The sequence below is a fragment of the Arvicanthis niloticus genome, chromosome 13 (assembly GCF_011762505.2).
Source record: "Arvicanthis niloticus isolate mArvNil1 chromosome 13, mArvNil1.pat.X, whole genome shotgun sequence".
Classification (NCBI taxonomy): domain Eukaryota; kingdom Metazoa; phylum Chordata; class Mammalia; order Rodentia; family Muridae; genus Arvicanthis; species Arvicanthis niloticus.
The window spans coordinates 65,806,912-65,820,723 of NC_047670.1; the positions used below are offsets into that span (position 1 = coordinate 65,806,912).

At 42.6% G+C, this 13,812-nt stretch overlaps 1 protein-coding gene across 1 annotated transcript in view; it reads right to left on the minus strand.

Annotated features, from left to right (window-relative positions):
• Positions 1-360: 360 nt before the first annotated feature.
• Slc2a13 (solute carrier family 2 member 13) overlaps positions 361-13,812 on the minus strand; it is a 299,073-nt gene continuing 285,621 nt past the window's right edge. Inside the window, exons 8-10 of the mRNA XM_034516933.2 lie at positions 5,600-5,721; positions 5,332-5,484; positions 361-2,610 (exon numbers count right to left, since the gene is read on the minus strand). Coding sequence (XP_034372824.1) covers positions 2,384-2,610; positions 5,332-5,484; positions 5,600-5,721 — 502 coding nt within the window. The 3' untranslated portion in view covers positions 361-2,383. The remainder of the gene's footprint in view (positions 2,611-5,331; positions 5,485-5,599; positions 5,722-13,812) is intronic.

The window sequence follows — 13,812 nt, forward strand, 5'->3', positions numbered from 1 at the left end:
ATAAAAATCTGAAAGTGTAATGTATTATACATGTTCAGCAAATCTAAAAATCATATCTGGATTATAGATGGTTCCTTTTCAAATACTGAGTTGCTTTTTTTTTTTTTTTTTTTTACAAGTTATAAGTAAGTCTTATTTGCACCCCTCTGTCTTGTACGTTAAAGGTATGAACTACTGTTACTATATAGATAACAAATAATTTTTAGAAATGATGAAGTGAACGGGGAAGGAAGAAGGTGGACGATTTCCCAATATTATGTTAATTTAGGGACATAAAGCTGAGAACATACTTGTTTTTATGTCAGCAAGAACAGGTCACACCGAGCTTTGAGGACTAAGGATTCTAGCTGTCCCTTTAAAAAAGGTACCCTGTGCCAGCTCTGATGTGTGCTTAAGGCTCCATGGACCTCAAAGGGAAGAGCTGAGGCAAGGGTAGAACAAATGAGAAAACCATATTTTAAAAGGAGCACTTTTCTCATTTTTCTTCCCATAATATGCTAATGATACTGCATTTGATCTTGTAAAATGCTACTGAGTTAAGAAATATCTTAAGAGATCAGAAATATCAAATAATACATCCTATTAAATAATATCTTCTGCTCTCGAGAAAAATCAGTACCAATATTCTCTATAAATAAATTTCAAAGCACCTAATTTCAGGAAACTTTTCCAAAATATTTTGTTAATTGGTTTTTTAAAAATATCGTTAAATAACCAAACAGAGAGAATGTCCTCTTTTGGCGGAAGGATTTGTAGGGCAGGAAATTGACTGTGTAAGTACCTCTGGTGACCAGAGGATAACTTCCGTCACTACAGTCTCTGCTTGGTAATTACGGTAAGAAGCAGCAAGAATAAACATTTTGGAGATTGGCAGAGATGCTTTCTTCTGTCACTAGCCATCGCTCACCTGGGTATGTACCTTAGTTAGATGTTTAGATCATAGTGTGTGCAGCATCAAACTCATGTGTTCCAAAGAGGTCATTAGATTCACCCACAGCATTAGAAGAACACACAAATAAATGACTTTTGTGAGCAAGTAATTTTGTTTGTATCACATAGCTCTTAGTAGAGTGGTAAGAATTAGGAACTCAGGGTTGAATGAACATAGACACCATCAAATACTTTGAGAGATACAATAGAAAGTCAACATGTTTTACCGACTGTGGCATTAGAACCTTTTCCAATGGAGAAACTGCGTTTTTCTCCAGACAGAAAACCAGACCAAGTCTGAAATAAAGAAGCAGACACAGCTTTGAATTTCACTTGTGTAGCAAATTACTAAGAATGAGAAAAGAACAAGGGATTAAGAGTAGCTCACTTCCTCAGGGGGGAATCAGTAATTAGAAGTGAGGTGTGCTCCTGTCCTTAGGACATGCCAATAAAACAGCTGGAGGAAGAATTTCTAGGATTTAAATTAAATGTCAATAACATCTCTGCCACTGACTTCTTTCCTCTTGTGTATCAGAAAGAGAGAACCAGTCTGGCAGCAGCTGTCGTTTAACACCAAGGAAGGCACAGAACAGCAGGAGTCAGGGTGTGGCAAAGTAGAGTCTGGTGTGGAACTGACACTGGAATACAGTTGACCACCTGGCACTGCTTCACATTTACAATTGCATTCCAAAGTGACTAACGAATCAGGATATATAAAAAAATCTGTTCTTTCTTATTTGGACAATAAAATATACTTATCAAAACATGCTAGCACGTCTCTGCAAATATACTCATCACTGATGCAAAAAAAGTACGAAAATAACCCTTAAAAGGCCCACTTTGGATACTGTTCAAATGATCCTGTGTACTCAGCCTCTGAGGGAATTTCCATATCTGTGTTGGAGGAGCCAACATCTGGAAGCCAAAGGCAAGAGGGACAGCTGTGTCCTCATGGGACTTCTGAATTTGTGATGGAAGTTTAGATGGAATTTACTTTGTGCTGATCAGAGGAAAAGCCACTACCTGATATGAAAATTTAGGGTCAATAGGGCATGTTTTGACACTAAATATCTTTAGATCATTTTAAATAATCCTTTATAAATATACATATATAATCTGCCTAGATTAGCACTGACTGTATTACCACTAATAATTATATGTGGTTTAAGGAGAAAGGGACCCCACCGAAGTCACCGAGTACAACAGTGATGTTTCCACAGTCTCAGGAAGGGCTTAGACACATTTGCTTAAGAAAAATCTGTGTTTTTTTATAGCATTTCTGTGTATGAAAATAAATATCACCACGGTTGTATTTTTCTGCTCATCAAGTCTTCTGGAATATGGAGTCGTTTGTAAGGACTGTGGGGAGACTCAGCTTACGAGCAGGGCAGTGACCAACCGCTGGCCTTCCCGCCATTTTCACTTCAGTAACTAGAAAGTCATCAGGCGGAAGTTACTCCACATCGGAGGCATCGTTGTCGGAGAGATGATAGTTGCTTCCTTTCACACGGATGTACTCAATGTATCTCCCTTCATCCGAGTCAGCGGTGCCACACGTACATAGCCGGTGGTCAAAGAGCGATTCGATTTCCTCTAATTTTTTCCCTTTGGTTTCAGGAAGACAGCCATAGACAAAAAGCAGTCCCACAGCCGCAAATCCAGCGTAGAGGAAGAACGCTCCTGCGGTGGGAAAAGAACATGATGAACAGCCCTGGGTAGGTTTTTGACTCGAATATAGCTATAGTTTGAAATGCAACCAAATGATGCCCGCCAAGCTGCCTTACCTGGTTGTTTCAGTCCTGTGACTATAAAAAAAAAAACCCTCAAACCATGCCACAGCAAATGGAAGAAAAGTCACAGAGCAGCCTCAGAGATAAGCTCATCTCAGAAGTTGCCTGCAGATCCCAAGCTGTGAAGAATTGCTCTTCCCTCTCTTCTCAATACGCTCATTAGTATTATAAGAACCAAAGGTCCCTGTTACCACATGCACACACGTGTCTGTCTCAGCTCCTCAAAAGCATGGAAGGTCAGGAGAAATCTAGATTTCCCTGACCTGGTCCAGTGATGATCTGCTGAGTTAATGGCTCCATGGAACTCATGGCAATTCCCCTCTCCCTGTTTTTTATGCTCACATGTGGAGGTCATCCCATGCCTTTCTCTTAAATTTCTTTCTCAGCCTGGGATACCAATATTTGGGAAATATACTAGAACAGTCAATGAACACATTTCAGTTTCAATACTCCAATAATGGATAACTTTAATATACTGCTCTCTATGGGATTTATTTACCTATATCTGGTAGGTACAGGTCTCGTGCTTGTCTTACCCTGGTTACTTTTAGCAATGATTATCACTGAACAATCTTGCAATGAAAGTCTAAGAACTGATGCTTAGGAAGGAATTGAAACTTCAGATCTTATAAAAAAAATAGAAAAAAAATAGAGGAAAGAGGTTATGGATATTTCCATGGAAGTACACAATCAGGATGCATACTTATTAATGAGGAATAAATAGAAACACACTTTCATAAATCATTCACCTACAGATTAAAATATGAGCCCAAAAGTCTAACCAGACTGGCCACATGTCCCCACTGTTAACAGAACTAAGGGGCCAGGGTATTGACAGGAGGGAAGGATGGCTTCTCCCTACGCACTCCTGACAAAAGCCAACTCAGGCCATATCTAAACCATACAGTCAGCTGCCCATGCTTTTTCTAACAGGATAGATTTGCTCTCACATTGGATAAGTTCACGTGGTACATATGAAGTCCTGCCATGCAAAACCACTGAGAAGAGCAGTCTGGTCCCCTCCGGTGCCTCCTACCTCACCCCAAGATCACTTTGCTAGTGAAAGTTTACTGCAGGAATTTTTATTCTGCCCATCTCTATAAAAACGCCTCTTGGGCTCTTAGTCTATCCAGAAGGCTTCGTATATTTACGTATTCTCAAGGATCTTCAATGACAAGTAGTGCCTGTCATCATGTCGTGAAGACAAGTCTGTGAGCTTATAGAAGCATTATTAACTGTTAAGAGGCATAAAGCTGAATATTCTAAACACACCACCAGCTTATGATTTTCCTTCTCAAGAAAACAAATGTTTCTAGATCAGTGGTTCTCCGCCTGTGTGTTATGACTATTGGAAAAACACATCTTTATGATGGTCTTAGTAACTGAGACAAAACTGTAAGGAAACCACAGTTATGAAGTATCAACAAAAGTAAATTTATGGTTAGGGGTTCCTTAAAACCACCCAGAATATGTTTTCTGATGGTCATCAGCCACAGGTTGAGAACTACCGTCCTAGATGTTCCAAGTGGTTAATGGGAGAGAAGGTAAGAAACCATCGGCTTCATAGTATAAAGCACGGCAATACCGTAGCAGAAGGTCCTGAAGACAGAGGAAGTAGATCTGTTCACTCCCTCACAATTGTCATTCTTACACTGGTGAACATGATGCTTGCCCTCCTAGTCCCCTGACAAGAGCACCGTGTTGGATGAAGCACAAGCCTGGCTTTGTGGGCCTCCTGGTGTATAGCAAAGGTAGGGGCATGACCAGAGCATGTGATAGGATAATGTCTGCTGGGGAGGCATCAGAGGGGACCAGACATAGAATAAATGTCACATACATCACGTGGGCTTATGGAGATAATAATACAGTGGCTTTACATTCCATCTTTAAAAAATTATCCCAACTTAATATTATCACAACTTATAAAATCAAGTAGATAAGGCAACTATGGGTGTGGTGGGTGGAGGGTTAGGAGGGGACAGAACAAGATCTTCTTACTTTAGCAAACACAGGTTTGAAATCGCTTTGCAAAGAACTTCTGTAATGTGCCATTACCCACCAGCATTTCCCTAAAGCTGCAGTCTCTACACATTTTCATCTTAAGGCTTTTGTCCCTGGGTCTGGAAGTGGTAAGTGCTGGGCTCTATGGTGCCAGAATGCATGTCCTGGTTGGACAGATGATCTGGTGGCTGGCTCAGTGTCCCAAATGGGTGAGCTACTTTCGGGCTTACACCTACTCTGCTTAGGTGTGGGGCTCCATCCTTCCCATGGGAGATCTCATCAGCCCTGTCTCCGGTACCTTATCACTTTCTGTTTGCTTCCTTGTTAAACTGAAAGCTGTGCTGTAAGGATTTCCATCCTGGCAGGCATGGAGATGCTCAGGGTTAGAAGAATTATGGGGGGTATTCATGTGCACTTGGAGACAAGAAGCTTAGAAAAAGAGAACTTGCCCAGACACATTGTCCAGAATCCCTGGAGTGGTGAAACCTGTACAATGCTCCTCATGAGGAGCCAAAGCATAAGGATGTAGCCTCTCTCTCAGAAATCCAGGCTGTCTAAGGATAGAGTATCAGAAATCACAACGAAAGGACACTGAAAAACATTCTCTCACCATAATATGTAAGATACTCGGCTGTGTGTAAAAAGGTCAAGGAAACCAGCACGTTGAAAATCCAGTTTATTCCAGCTGAGCATGCATTTCCTGTACTTCTTGCCCAGAGAGGATAGATTTCAGAGTTCACAGTCCAGGGCATTGGTCCCATTCCTGAGAAGTAAATAATGAAAGCTACAGTAAAAATCACCTACGGCACGAAACACAGTAGCCTGACTCTTCCAAGGGGGGGACAACACAATGCAAAGGTTAACAAAGCCCTGCTTACCAGGTGCAAAGAAAACAAGATATAACACCAGGCCCACGAGTGCTGTCCAGGAGTACGGGGTAGGGCAGAAACTGTAAGCCCAGTGAACATCTTCTGCTTTGAAGTTGGTTTCATTTTCACACCTGAAAAACATGTCTTAGTTCAGTGTTTTAGGATGTAGCTGTGGAAATTAATGTGATTATGTTCTATGTATTTGGAAATTCTTCAACGTCCTAAAAAAAAAAAACCAACTGGTAAACATATTTTTCTTAGAAAATTAAAATCCTTTGTCCTAAACATACATATGCAAATAGTCATATTAAATTGAGAATGAAATGTAGAATATACATGCAAATCCACACAATTAGAGTTTGATACAATTCCAGAGTGGGCGAGCCATGCACTGTTTTGTACTCAGCTGCCACAAACGAGAACTGATTTCTAACTTGAAGAGACATGAGACAGAGCAACCCTCCGGGGTTTCCTGGGTCAGTACACTGAGGTGGAAATGTTGTAGTCTATGTAGTTATGATCCACTAAGAGGAGTTGAGGAAGGGAAAACCATGATCAGAAAATAGTGTATGAATAATACACTATTATTTTTTTACTATTAATAATAGTGTATTAAAATAATATACTATTATTTTTTTACTATTAATAATAGTGTATTAATAATAATACACTATTATTTTTATTATTTTTTGTATTTTTATGAATAATACACTATTATTATTTTAATAAGAAGAAAAAACAATGCAAGGAAACTCCATAAAAATTCAAAAAATGAAGTTCAGAATAAAAAAGCAAAAGACCAATGTCTTCATTGTTGTTCTGTTGCTGCGAAGAGACACCATGGCCAAAGCAACTCTTATAAAAGAATGCATATAATTTGGGGCTTCATTACAGTTTTAGAAGGTTAGTCCATGATCATCATGATCGAAACCAGACAGGAATGGCTCTGGAGCAGTAGCTGAGAGCTTTACATCCCGATCCTTACACAGCAAGCAGAAAGAGGGAGGGAGGGAGGGAGGGAGGGAGGGAGGGAGGGAGAGAGGGAGAGAGAGAGAGAGAGAGAGAGAGAGAGAGAGAGAGAGAGAAGAGACACAAAGAGATTCAGAGACAGAAAGACAGAGAGAGATAGAGAGGAGAGACAGAAAGAGAGATAGACAGAAAGGCAGAGAGAGAGAGAGAGAGAGAGAGAGAGAGAGAGAGAGAGAGAGAGAGAGAGAGAGAGGAGAGACACAAAGACAGGGACAGACAGAAAGAGTGAGAGACAGAAATAGACACAGAGAGAGACACAGATACACAGACACTGAGCCTGGCAAGGGCTTGATACCCTCAAAGTCTACTGTCAGTGACACACCTTCTTCAACAAGGTCACACCTCATCCAATGAGGCCAACCTGTTAATTCTTCCTGACAGTCACAGTAACCAGGAACTGAGCATTCATGCATATGAGTGTATGGGGCCATTCTCATTCAAACACATCATAATGCAAGATGCATTCAGTTCAATGTAAACAAAATTTCTCATTGTCTTTCAGTCTGATTACTGTTTACAAGTCCAAAGTCTGTCCTGAGACCCATGGCAATCTCTTAATTATAATTCCTATAAAATCAAAATCGAAAGAGCAAATAATTTCCAATGTATGATGGCACAGAATATACATCACCACTCCAAAACGGAGAAAGAGAGAGCAGAGCAGTAAGGAAACATGGGTCCAAAACAACAGGAAAACCTAGAAGGGCAAACTCCAGAATTCTGTATCTCTATCCCCAAGGACAAATCTCTCTTCAGATATCCAATTCCTTTCAGCTTTGTTGACTGCAACAGTTTTCCCTCTTTTGGGCTGGTCCACACCCTGTCTGAAACACTCCTTAGCAGTCAGGGCCTGGATCCCAATGGCAATTCCAAGGGCCTAGTATCTCCAGTGTCTTGGAGTTTCCAACATAATCCAGGCTTTACCATCACAACTTCATTCTGGGACACCCCTGCTTTATGGTTGACCTCAGCAGCTTTCCATAACCATAGAGGAAGATCCCACAACCCCTTTCTGTGTCCTTCTTGACTCTACATCTAGAGCCATGTAACAAGAGCTGACAAGTTCTGCTGTTTGCTGGGGCTGTAACCTGGCTGTCTCCTAGAATTACATTTCCATAAACTTTCTGTTGTTTGGGCCAAGGAAATGCCTTAGTGCTTTCCCTTCACAGGTTAAAGGATTGGTTCCTGGGGTGTGAATATTATTCCTATTTTTTTGTTTGAATACTCAGTCCTCAGTTGGTGGAATTGTTTGGTGAGGACTAGGAAGTGTGGCCTTGTTGAAGGAGGTGTGTTACTGTAGGCAGGCTTTGAAATTTCCAAAGCCCACACCATTTCCCAGTTTCTCTTCTCTCTTCTGTCTCTCTCCTCCCCCTCCCCTTCCCTCTCTTTGCTTTGTGCTTGTGGATCAAATGTAAACTCTCTGCTACTGTCCAGCACCCTGCCTGTCTGCCTGCTCACATTATGGTCACAGATTCTGTTGAAGGTGATATTTAAAGCGGCAGCACCCGGTGTGCCTTGTGGTATGGGGCCTGCCATCTTCCTGATTAGGCAAGGTCCGAGGCCACGAGTGGCTGCATGTTCTTGCTGCTGCTTTGCTCAGGCCGCTGGCTCAGGAGGGCCAGAAGCATCAGCCCTGCCACCCACGAGATGCCAGCGTGGGAGATGGCTCCGCTAATCTTCCATGCTCTCTCTACAAGGCTGGGCTGAGCCCAGACCATCCCACCATCCACACGATACTCGGTAGAAATGAGACTCTAATGTTTAAAGATTATCCAATAGCTTTATATATTTGGTAATGCTCAAATATCAAGACGCCCACACAATTAGAAGTGTTAGCCAATTAACTAACCTAGATGTAAGTTGTTACCGAGGACTGCTCTCAATACATGCGTGGTTCTCCATGGCTCCTACATCTCTGCCCTAGCTCCTCCTCTTCCTTCTCCTCTTCCTCTCCCCACTCTGCCTACCTCTCATACAGCCCAGTCACTGAGCTTCATACAAATGTAGTGGGATGGTATCTTGCTACAGGATTCACCCTCTTGTACTGTAAGCTTCAATACCAATAAAGCCTTTTGTAAGTTGTCTTGGTCATGGTGCATTGTCAAAGCAGTAAAACAATAGCTAAGACAGTTGTAACCACAGAAGCCTCTCCCCAGACCCTATAGCTTTCAGAAGCAATGCTAACTTTTGAGTATATCAAACGAACTAGGAGAACTTACTGTTTAAAAAGTGACTCACTACTTCATATTAACTCCAGTCACTACTTAGTAACATAATATGAAAACGACAAAAGACAAAGACCTAAAACAACAACAACAACAAAAAGAGTCCTTTATGTTAACAGCAGCTGTACAGCCTTCAAATTCTTAATTACAGGTCTACAGATGACCACAGTATGAGCCCCTCACTTGTGACGTGCATACCACGCTAAGGAAAGCATAAATAGTTCCCTAGTGCCTTTTCTGCCCACATTGTATTTGGTTTTCTACCTTTTTTTTTTTTTTCCTGCATAAGATTGTTACATAAAAGCAATTTGGGGGAAAATGACAGTCTTGCTTTAGTCACTTTTTTTTTCTAGCAAAAAGAAGGCCTTTAGAATTCCCAAGCAATTACATTAATGATGTGCGTAAATTCAAGGCGTTAGAGACAGAGCTAAAAGTTTTTTTTATTTTTAAATTTAGCTTTATATGTAAATCACAGCATCAGGGATTTGTACCAGTCACTCAGACACTCTAAATATGAAAAATAAATGCACAGAATATAAGCAGACAAATGGGAAGAGTTTCTAATGCCGAGGAGGAGCCAGTGATAATCGGCACAGTAACTCTGATTCCAATCGGTGAGGCAGAGTGACATCACATCATCCTATAAAAGAAACCAGTGTGAGACAGCCTGAAAATTGTACTCATCAAGGCTGGCGTAACAAACAGAATGTGCACGCAAAAACAACAAACAAACAAACAAACAATCAAAACCTATGCTAGACAAGCGAGCTGTGAAGGTTTTAATTTTCTGGGAAAAAAAAAAGACATCATTGAGTCTCTGACCTTTAAAACATCTGCTCTGGACCTCTAGCCATGTGTCCCTGGTTTAAGTCTTAGTTCCTGGACAGAAGAACCTGAAGAATCCCATTGGATGCCAACGGAACACTGATGGATACCTCCAACAGATATGGTAAGCTAGGAAGCCAGGAGTTGAGGTTTATGGTTCTAATCTCTTAAAAATTTCTATTCAGAAAGAAGCCCAGAATGCTTTGCTTCTCTTCTTTAACAAGAGTCCCACCTTTCAAGCCGCTCTGTCTTTCTACTTTCTGCCCTTCCTTTCATTTTCACCTGTGAATCTCAAAGCCCTCACCAAGCAGCTGAGGCTCTGACAGTAGATCAGCCCACTAGATCCAACCCATGTCTCCTTCACTGCAACTGTGGGATGCAGTCATAGGATAAGGCTATTCTCAGGTCCTTGTCCCACTGACCCCTCCCCTCCAAAGTGCCCCAACTGTACAGCCTTCAAACTCTTAATTACGGGTCTACAGATGACCACAGTATGAGCCCCTCACTTGTGACATGCATACCACGCTATGCCAAAAAAGCTAGGCACATACCTCAGAGGTACCCTGCCAGATGCAACCGAATCTGTCTGGTGGCCGTTGGTGGGTGCCAGTTATCTGAGTCTGCCAAAGACGGTACTGCCCACGTGGTCACCGTCATTATACCAACATGGCAGCATGAATGTGGCAACGGCCATGATGCCAATATGGTGGCATCTTTGTGGAAGTTCTGCATCCATGGCACATATAACTGCTGGCTTCCCCAGAAGCATCTCTTTCTCCCATTTCTATTTCCTCCCTGGGTCCCATGGAGATTGGCAGACTGGTTCCAGACAGCTCATGCCCCAAGCCTTTGTGCTCCAAGGTTCTGTCTCTGAGACATTCCTGCTCTGAAGCCCCACATGTAGCCCACAGAGGCTTATGGTCAACAGAGGTGGAAGGACTGCATCCACATACAGGATGAGTGGGAAGTGCTGGTGCAATGCAGAAGCCCACTCCACTCCCAGGATTCTGATGGTTTGTGGGTTTGTGCGTGGCTCTTGCTAGGGGCCCTGTGGGTTAAATACAATCCCTGATGGGGTCTGGGCTTGAAAGTCTGAAGTTACAGTACAATGGGCCCAGGGGCTGAGGAATGTGATGCAGGTCATGGCATAGCTTGAGGGGTAGGAAACCAGGCTAACAGTTGTCTAGGGGTTGGACAGGCAGCCTCAGTATGTAGAAGGTTGGGCCGCTCTAGCTGATTTCCCATCACTTCTTCCTGGATCCCCTTGTTCCCATCCTTTGTTTCCTTCTGGTTTTCCCCACTGATACACTCTGATCTTCTCCTTCTTTGTTTATTATAGAGAGTTTCATTCCAGAAGCATGTGTTTAGTCTTACAGGTCATAAGACACCCCTACCCCACCCCACCCCACCTCACCCCACCCCACACCGGAGCATGAGATTCAAAACAAAAAACCAGGTAAATATCATAAGATAAAGCAGCTTGCCGGGCGGTGGTGGCACACGCCTTTAATCCCAGCACTTGGGAGGCAGAGGCAGGCGGATTTCTGGGTTCGAGGCCAGCCTGGTCTACAGAGTGAGTTTCAGGACAGCCAGGGCTACACAGAGAAACCCTGTCTCGAAAAACCAAAACCCAAACCAAAAACCAAAAAAAAAAAAAAAAAAAAAAAAAAAAGCAACTTATCTGTCCTTTAACTAGGATGGCAATCTGGTTACCATCATGTGAACAAGAACCTAGCAACCCACACGTTCATGCTTTCTTTTGGGGAGGGAACTTAAGGCAGACTTATTACGTCACTGAGATCAAAGAAATAAGCTGCGGGGTGATTATCCCAGGGAGTTACAGTTCAATAGTGCACAGCTCAGGTGACTGGTTCAAACCCAGGCAGCAGAAGGAGAAAGCCTAGAAAAGCTAGCAGCAAAATCTAGTGTTGCTAGCCCTACGGTAGGGTACACTCGGTACCACCAGAGATGTGCGAGAGTATGATGGACGTGGGAACAGTCTGAAACTATTAGAGTATCTAAGGGACTCCGGATGTGGGCAAGAGGCCCCTTTTCTTTTGTTTCCCTTTAAGATCCCGGAAAATTGACTTTTAGTTTGCTTGAACTCTGCCAGAACAGGGCACGACACAAAGGGAAGTCACAAGGGGACACTTCTAATGTCCTAGGTAACCTTTGCTCACATGTAAACCCTGTCTCCCAAAAGGGAAACAATGGGGGATGAGGTTGAGGAGGTGGTGTGGACAACCATATCCTTACTACTATTCAGTTACCAAGAAGAAGGAAACTGAGTCCTGCAGATAAACAAGGTGTAGACAGAAAGGTTGATTTCTTGCTTAAAGATAAAAATAAGCCCTATTCATAAATCTATTATAGTTATAACGTCCTCGATGTCGCATTGTCTTCATTATCTTCTCAAACGGCTGCTCTCCATGACTGCAACCTCATACTGTTTTTGCCTATTTCTCCATTGGGTTCCCTTTTACAGTTATCTTTTGTATTTTCCACAAGCTCAATGGATAGTCATCATGTCAGCTTTCTGGGACCTTGGGTTAGCATCATGGTGTTATGTCTGGTTAGAACTTACATTTTTAACATCAAGTTTGTCTCTTTTAGGATATGGTGGCTTCAGGGTTAAACTCCTTCTTTTGATACAGAGATTTCAAGCAAGGATCCAGAGCCTCCCCTCCAACCAGTAGAACAGGCAGCTTCACAGGGAAGGTAATATTCCCCCTCATCCGCACGCATAAAGTTATAGACACGGATCAGCATCCTTCAGCTCCCTTCTAATCATTTCTGGGACCACAGCTCCAAGTTGAGGCTCTGGCTGAGTTACCCATACTGGGCTGGGATTCTGATGATCCAGGGACCTTGGAGCCATTCATGTTCTTGTAAGCAAGTCCTTGTCCACAATCCTATAAATAAGTTCAATAAACTGACTGGATCCCTATACTGGATTTGGTGGAATTGTTTCTTTGGTCTGCTGTAGGTTCCCAAATAGGTGTGAATGTGTGTTGGTTCACATCTCCTGGGTAGAGCCATAGACTGATGAGCTCAAGAGTCTCAAAACTTTCTAGTAAAGCAGTGGCTAAGTTTATTATAAAGTTGTCATCAAAACTGAATGTATAAAAGCTCCCGGTAGTGTATGACCATTGGCAAACACTTCCACCCCTGCAGTAGTATTAGGACACTCCTGTGCCTTTCCCAGGCTGACGCCTTGGAGGCATCCTACTTGGCCCAGTTTCGCTGCTCCCCACTGCTCATATGTGCTGGAATTCCTCTAAGAATCATTCAAAATCCATTTTGTTGCTACTTCTTTTTCTCGGCTTCTGATTACCGCCCCTTAATTCCCCTCTCCTTTCACTTCTTGTCATGATCAGCCAGACAAAGAAAGCTAAAGTACAAAGGAGTCATGGTCAGCTTCAACTGAGGTGGGTACGGATTTAAATTAAAAAGAACTATGGGGCTCAGAATTAATGTCTGTGAAGCAACATATGCATAGAAGCCTGGGTTTGATCCCCTGGTCTTCCCCCAAATAAAAGCCTCAAGTTCCCGTATACATTATGAGATCCGTGAGTCATGTGAAACACAGTGGGTTTAATTAGATAGAGGTCATCGGATAAAGCCAGACACCTACAGCAGAGACATAAATTCGCGTCTGGCAGGATCACTTCACAATAATGAAAATGAGGTCCCCTGGGTTTGACTGACTCACTGGGAAGCTCAGAAGACAGGCTTAATCCGAACCAATCTTCTGCAGCTCTGCCCTCTGCTGGCGTGCAGCACACGCTCGGGAAGGCTCAGGAAGGTATCATTTTTGCCAGCTCCTCAGTCCTCTGAGAGATACTTGCTGGAGTGTATCCCATTCTCTAGCTGAGACAAAGGCACACATTGTTTATGTCCTGGATATGGATTCTGGGCTAGTCTACTTTCCTGATACCAGTGGAATTTCAAACATCTACAGTCTTCATTATAAAGCTCAAAACTAAATTGCTAAATTGATATACATGCACACAAACACACACACACACACACACACACACACACACACACACACTTTCCCAAATTACACAGCAGGGGCATTTAAACCTCATTTTACTCCTTTTGTTCTCCCTCACCGTAATTATCCCTCTGGTTCAGGTATGG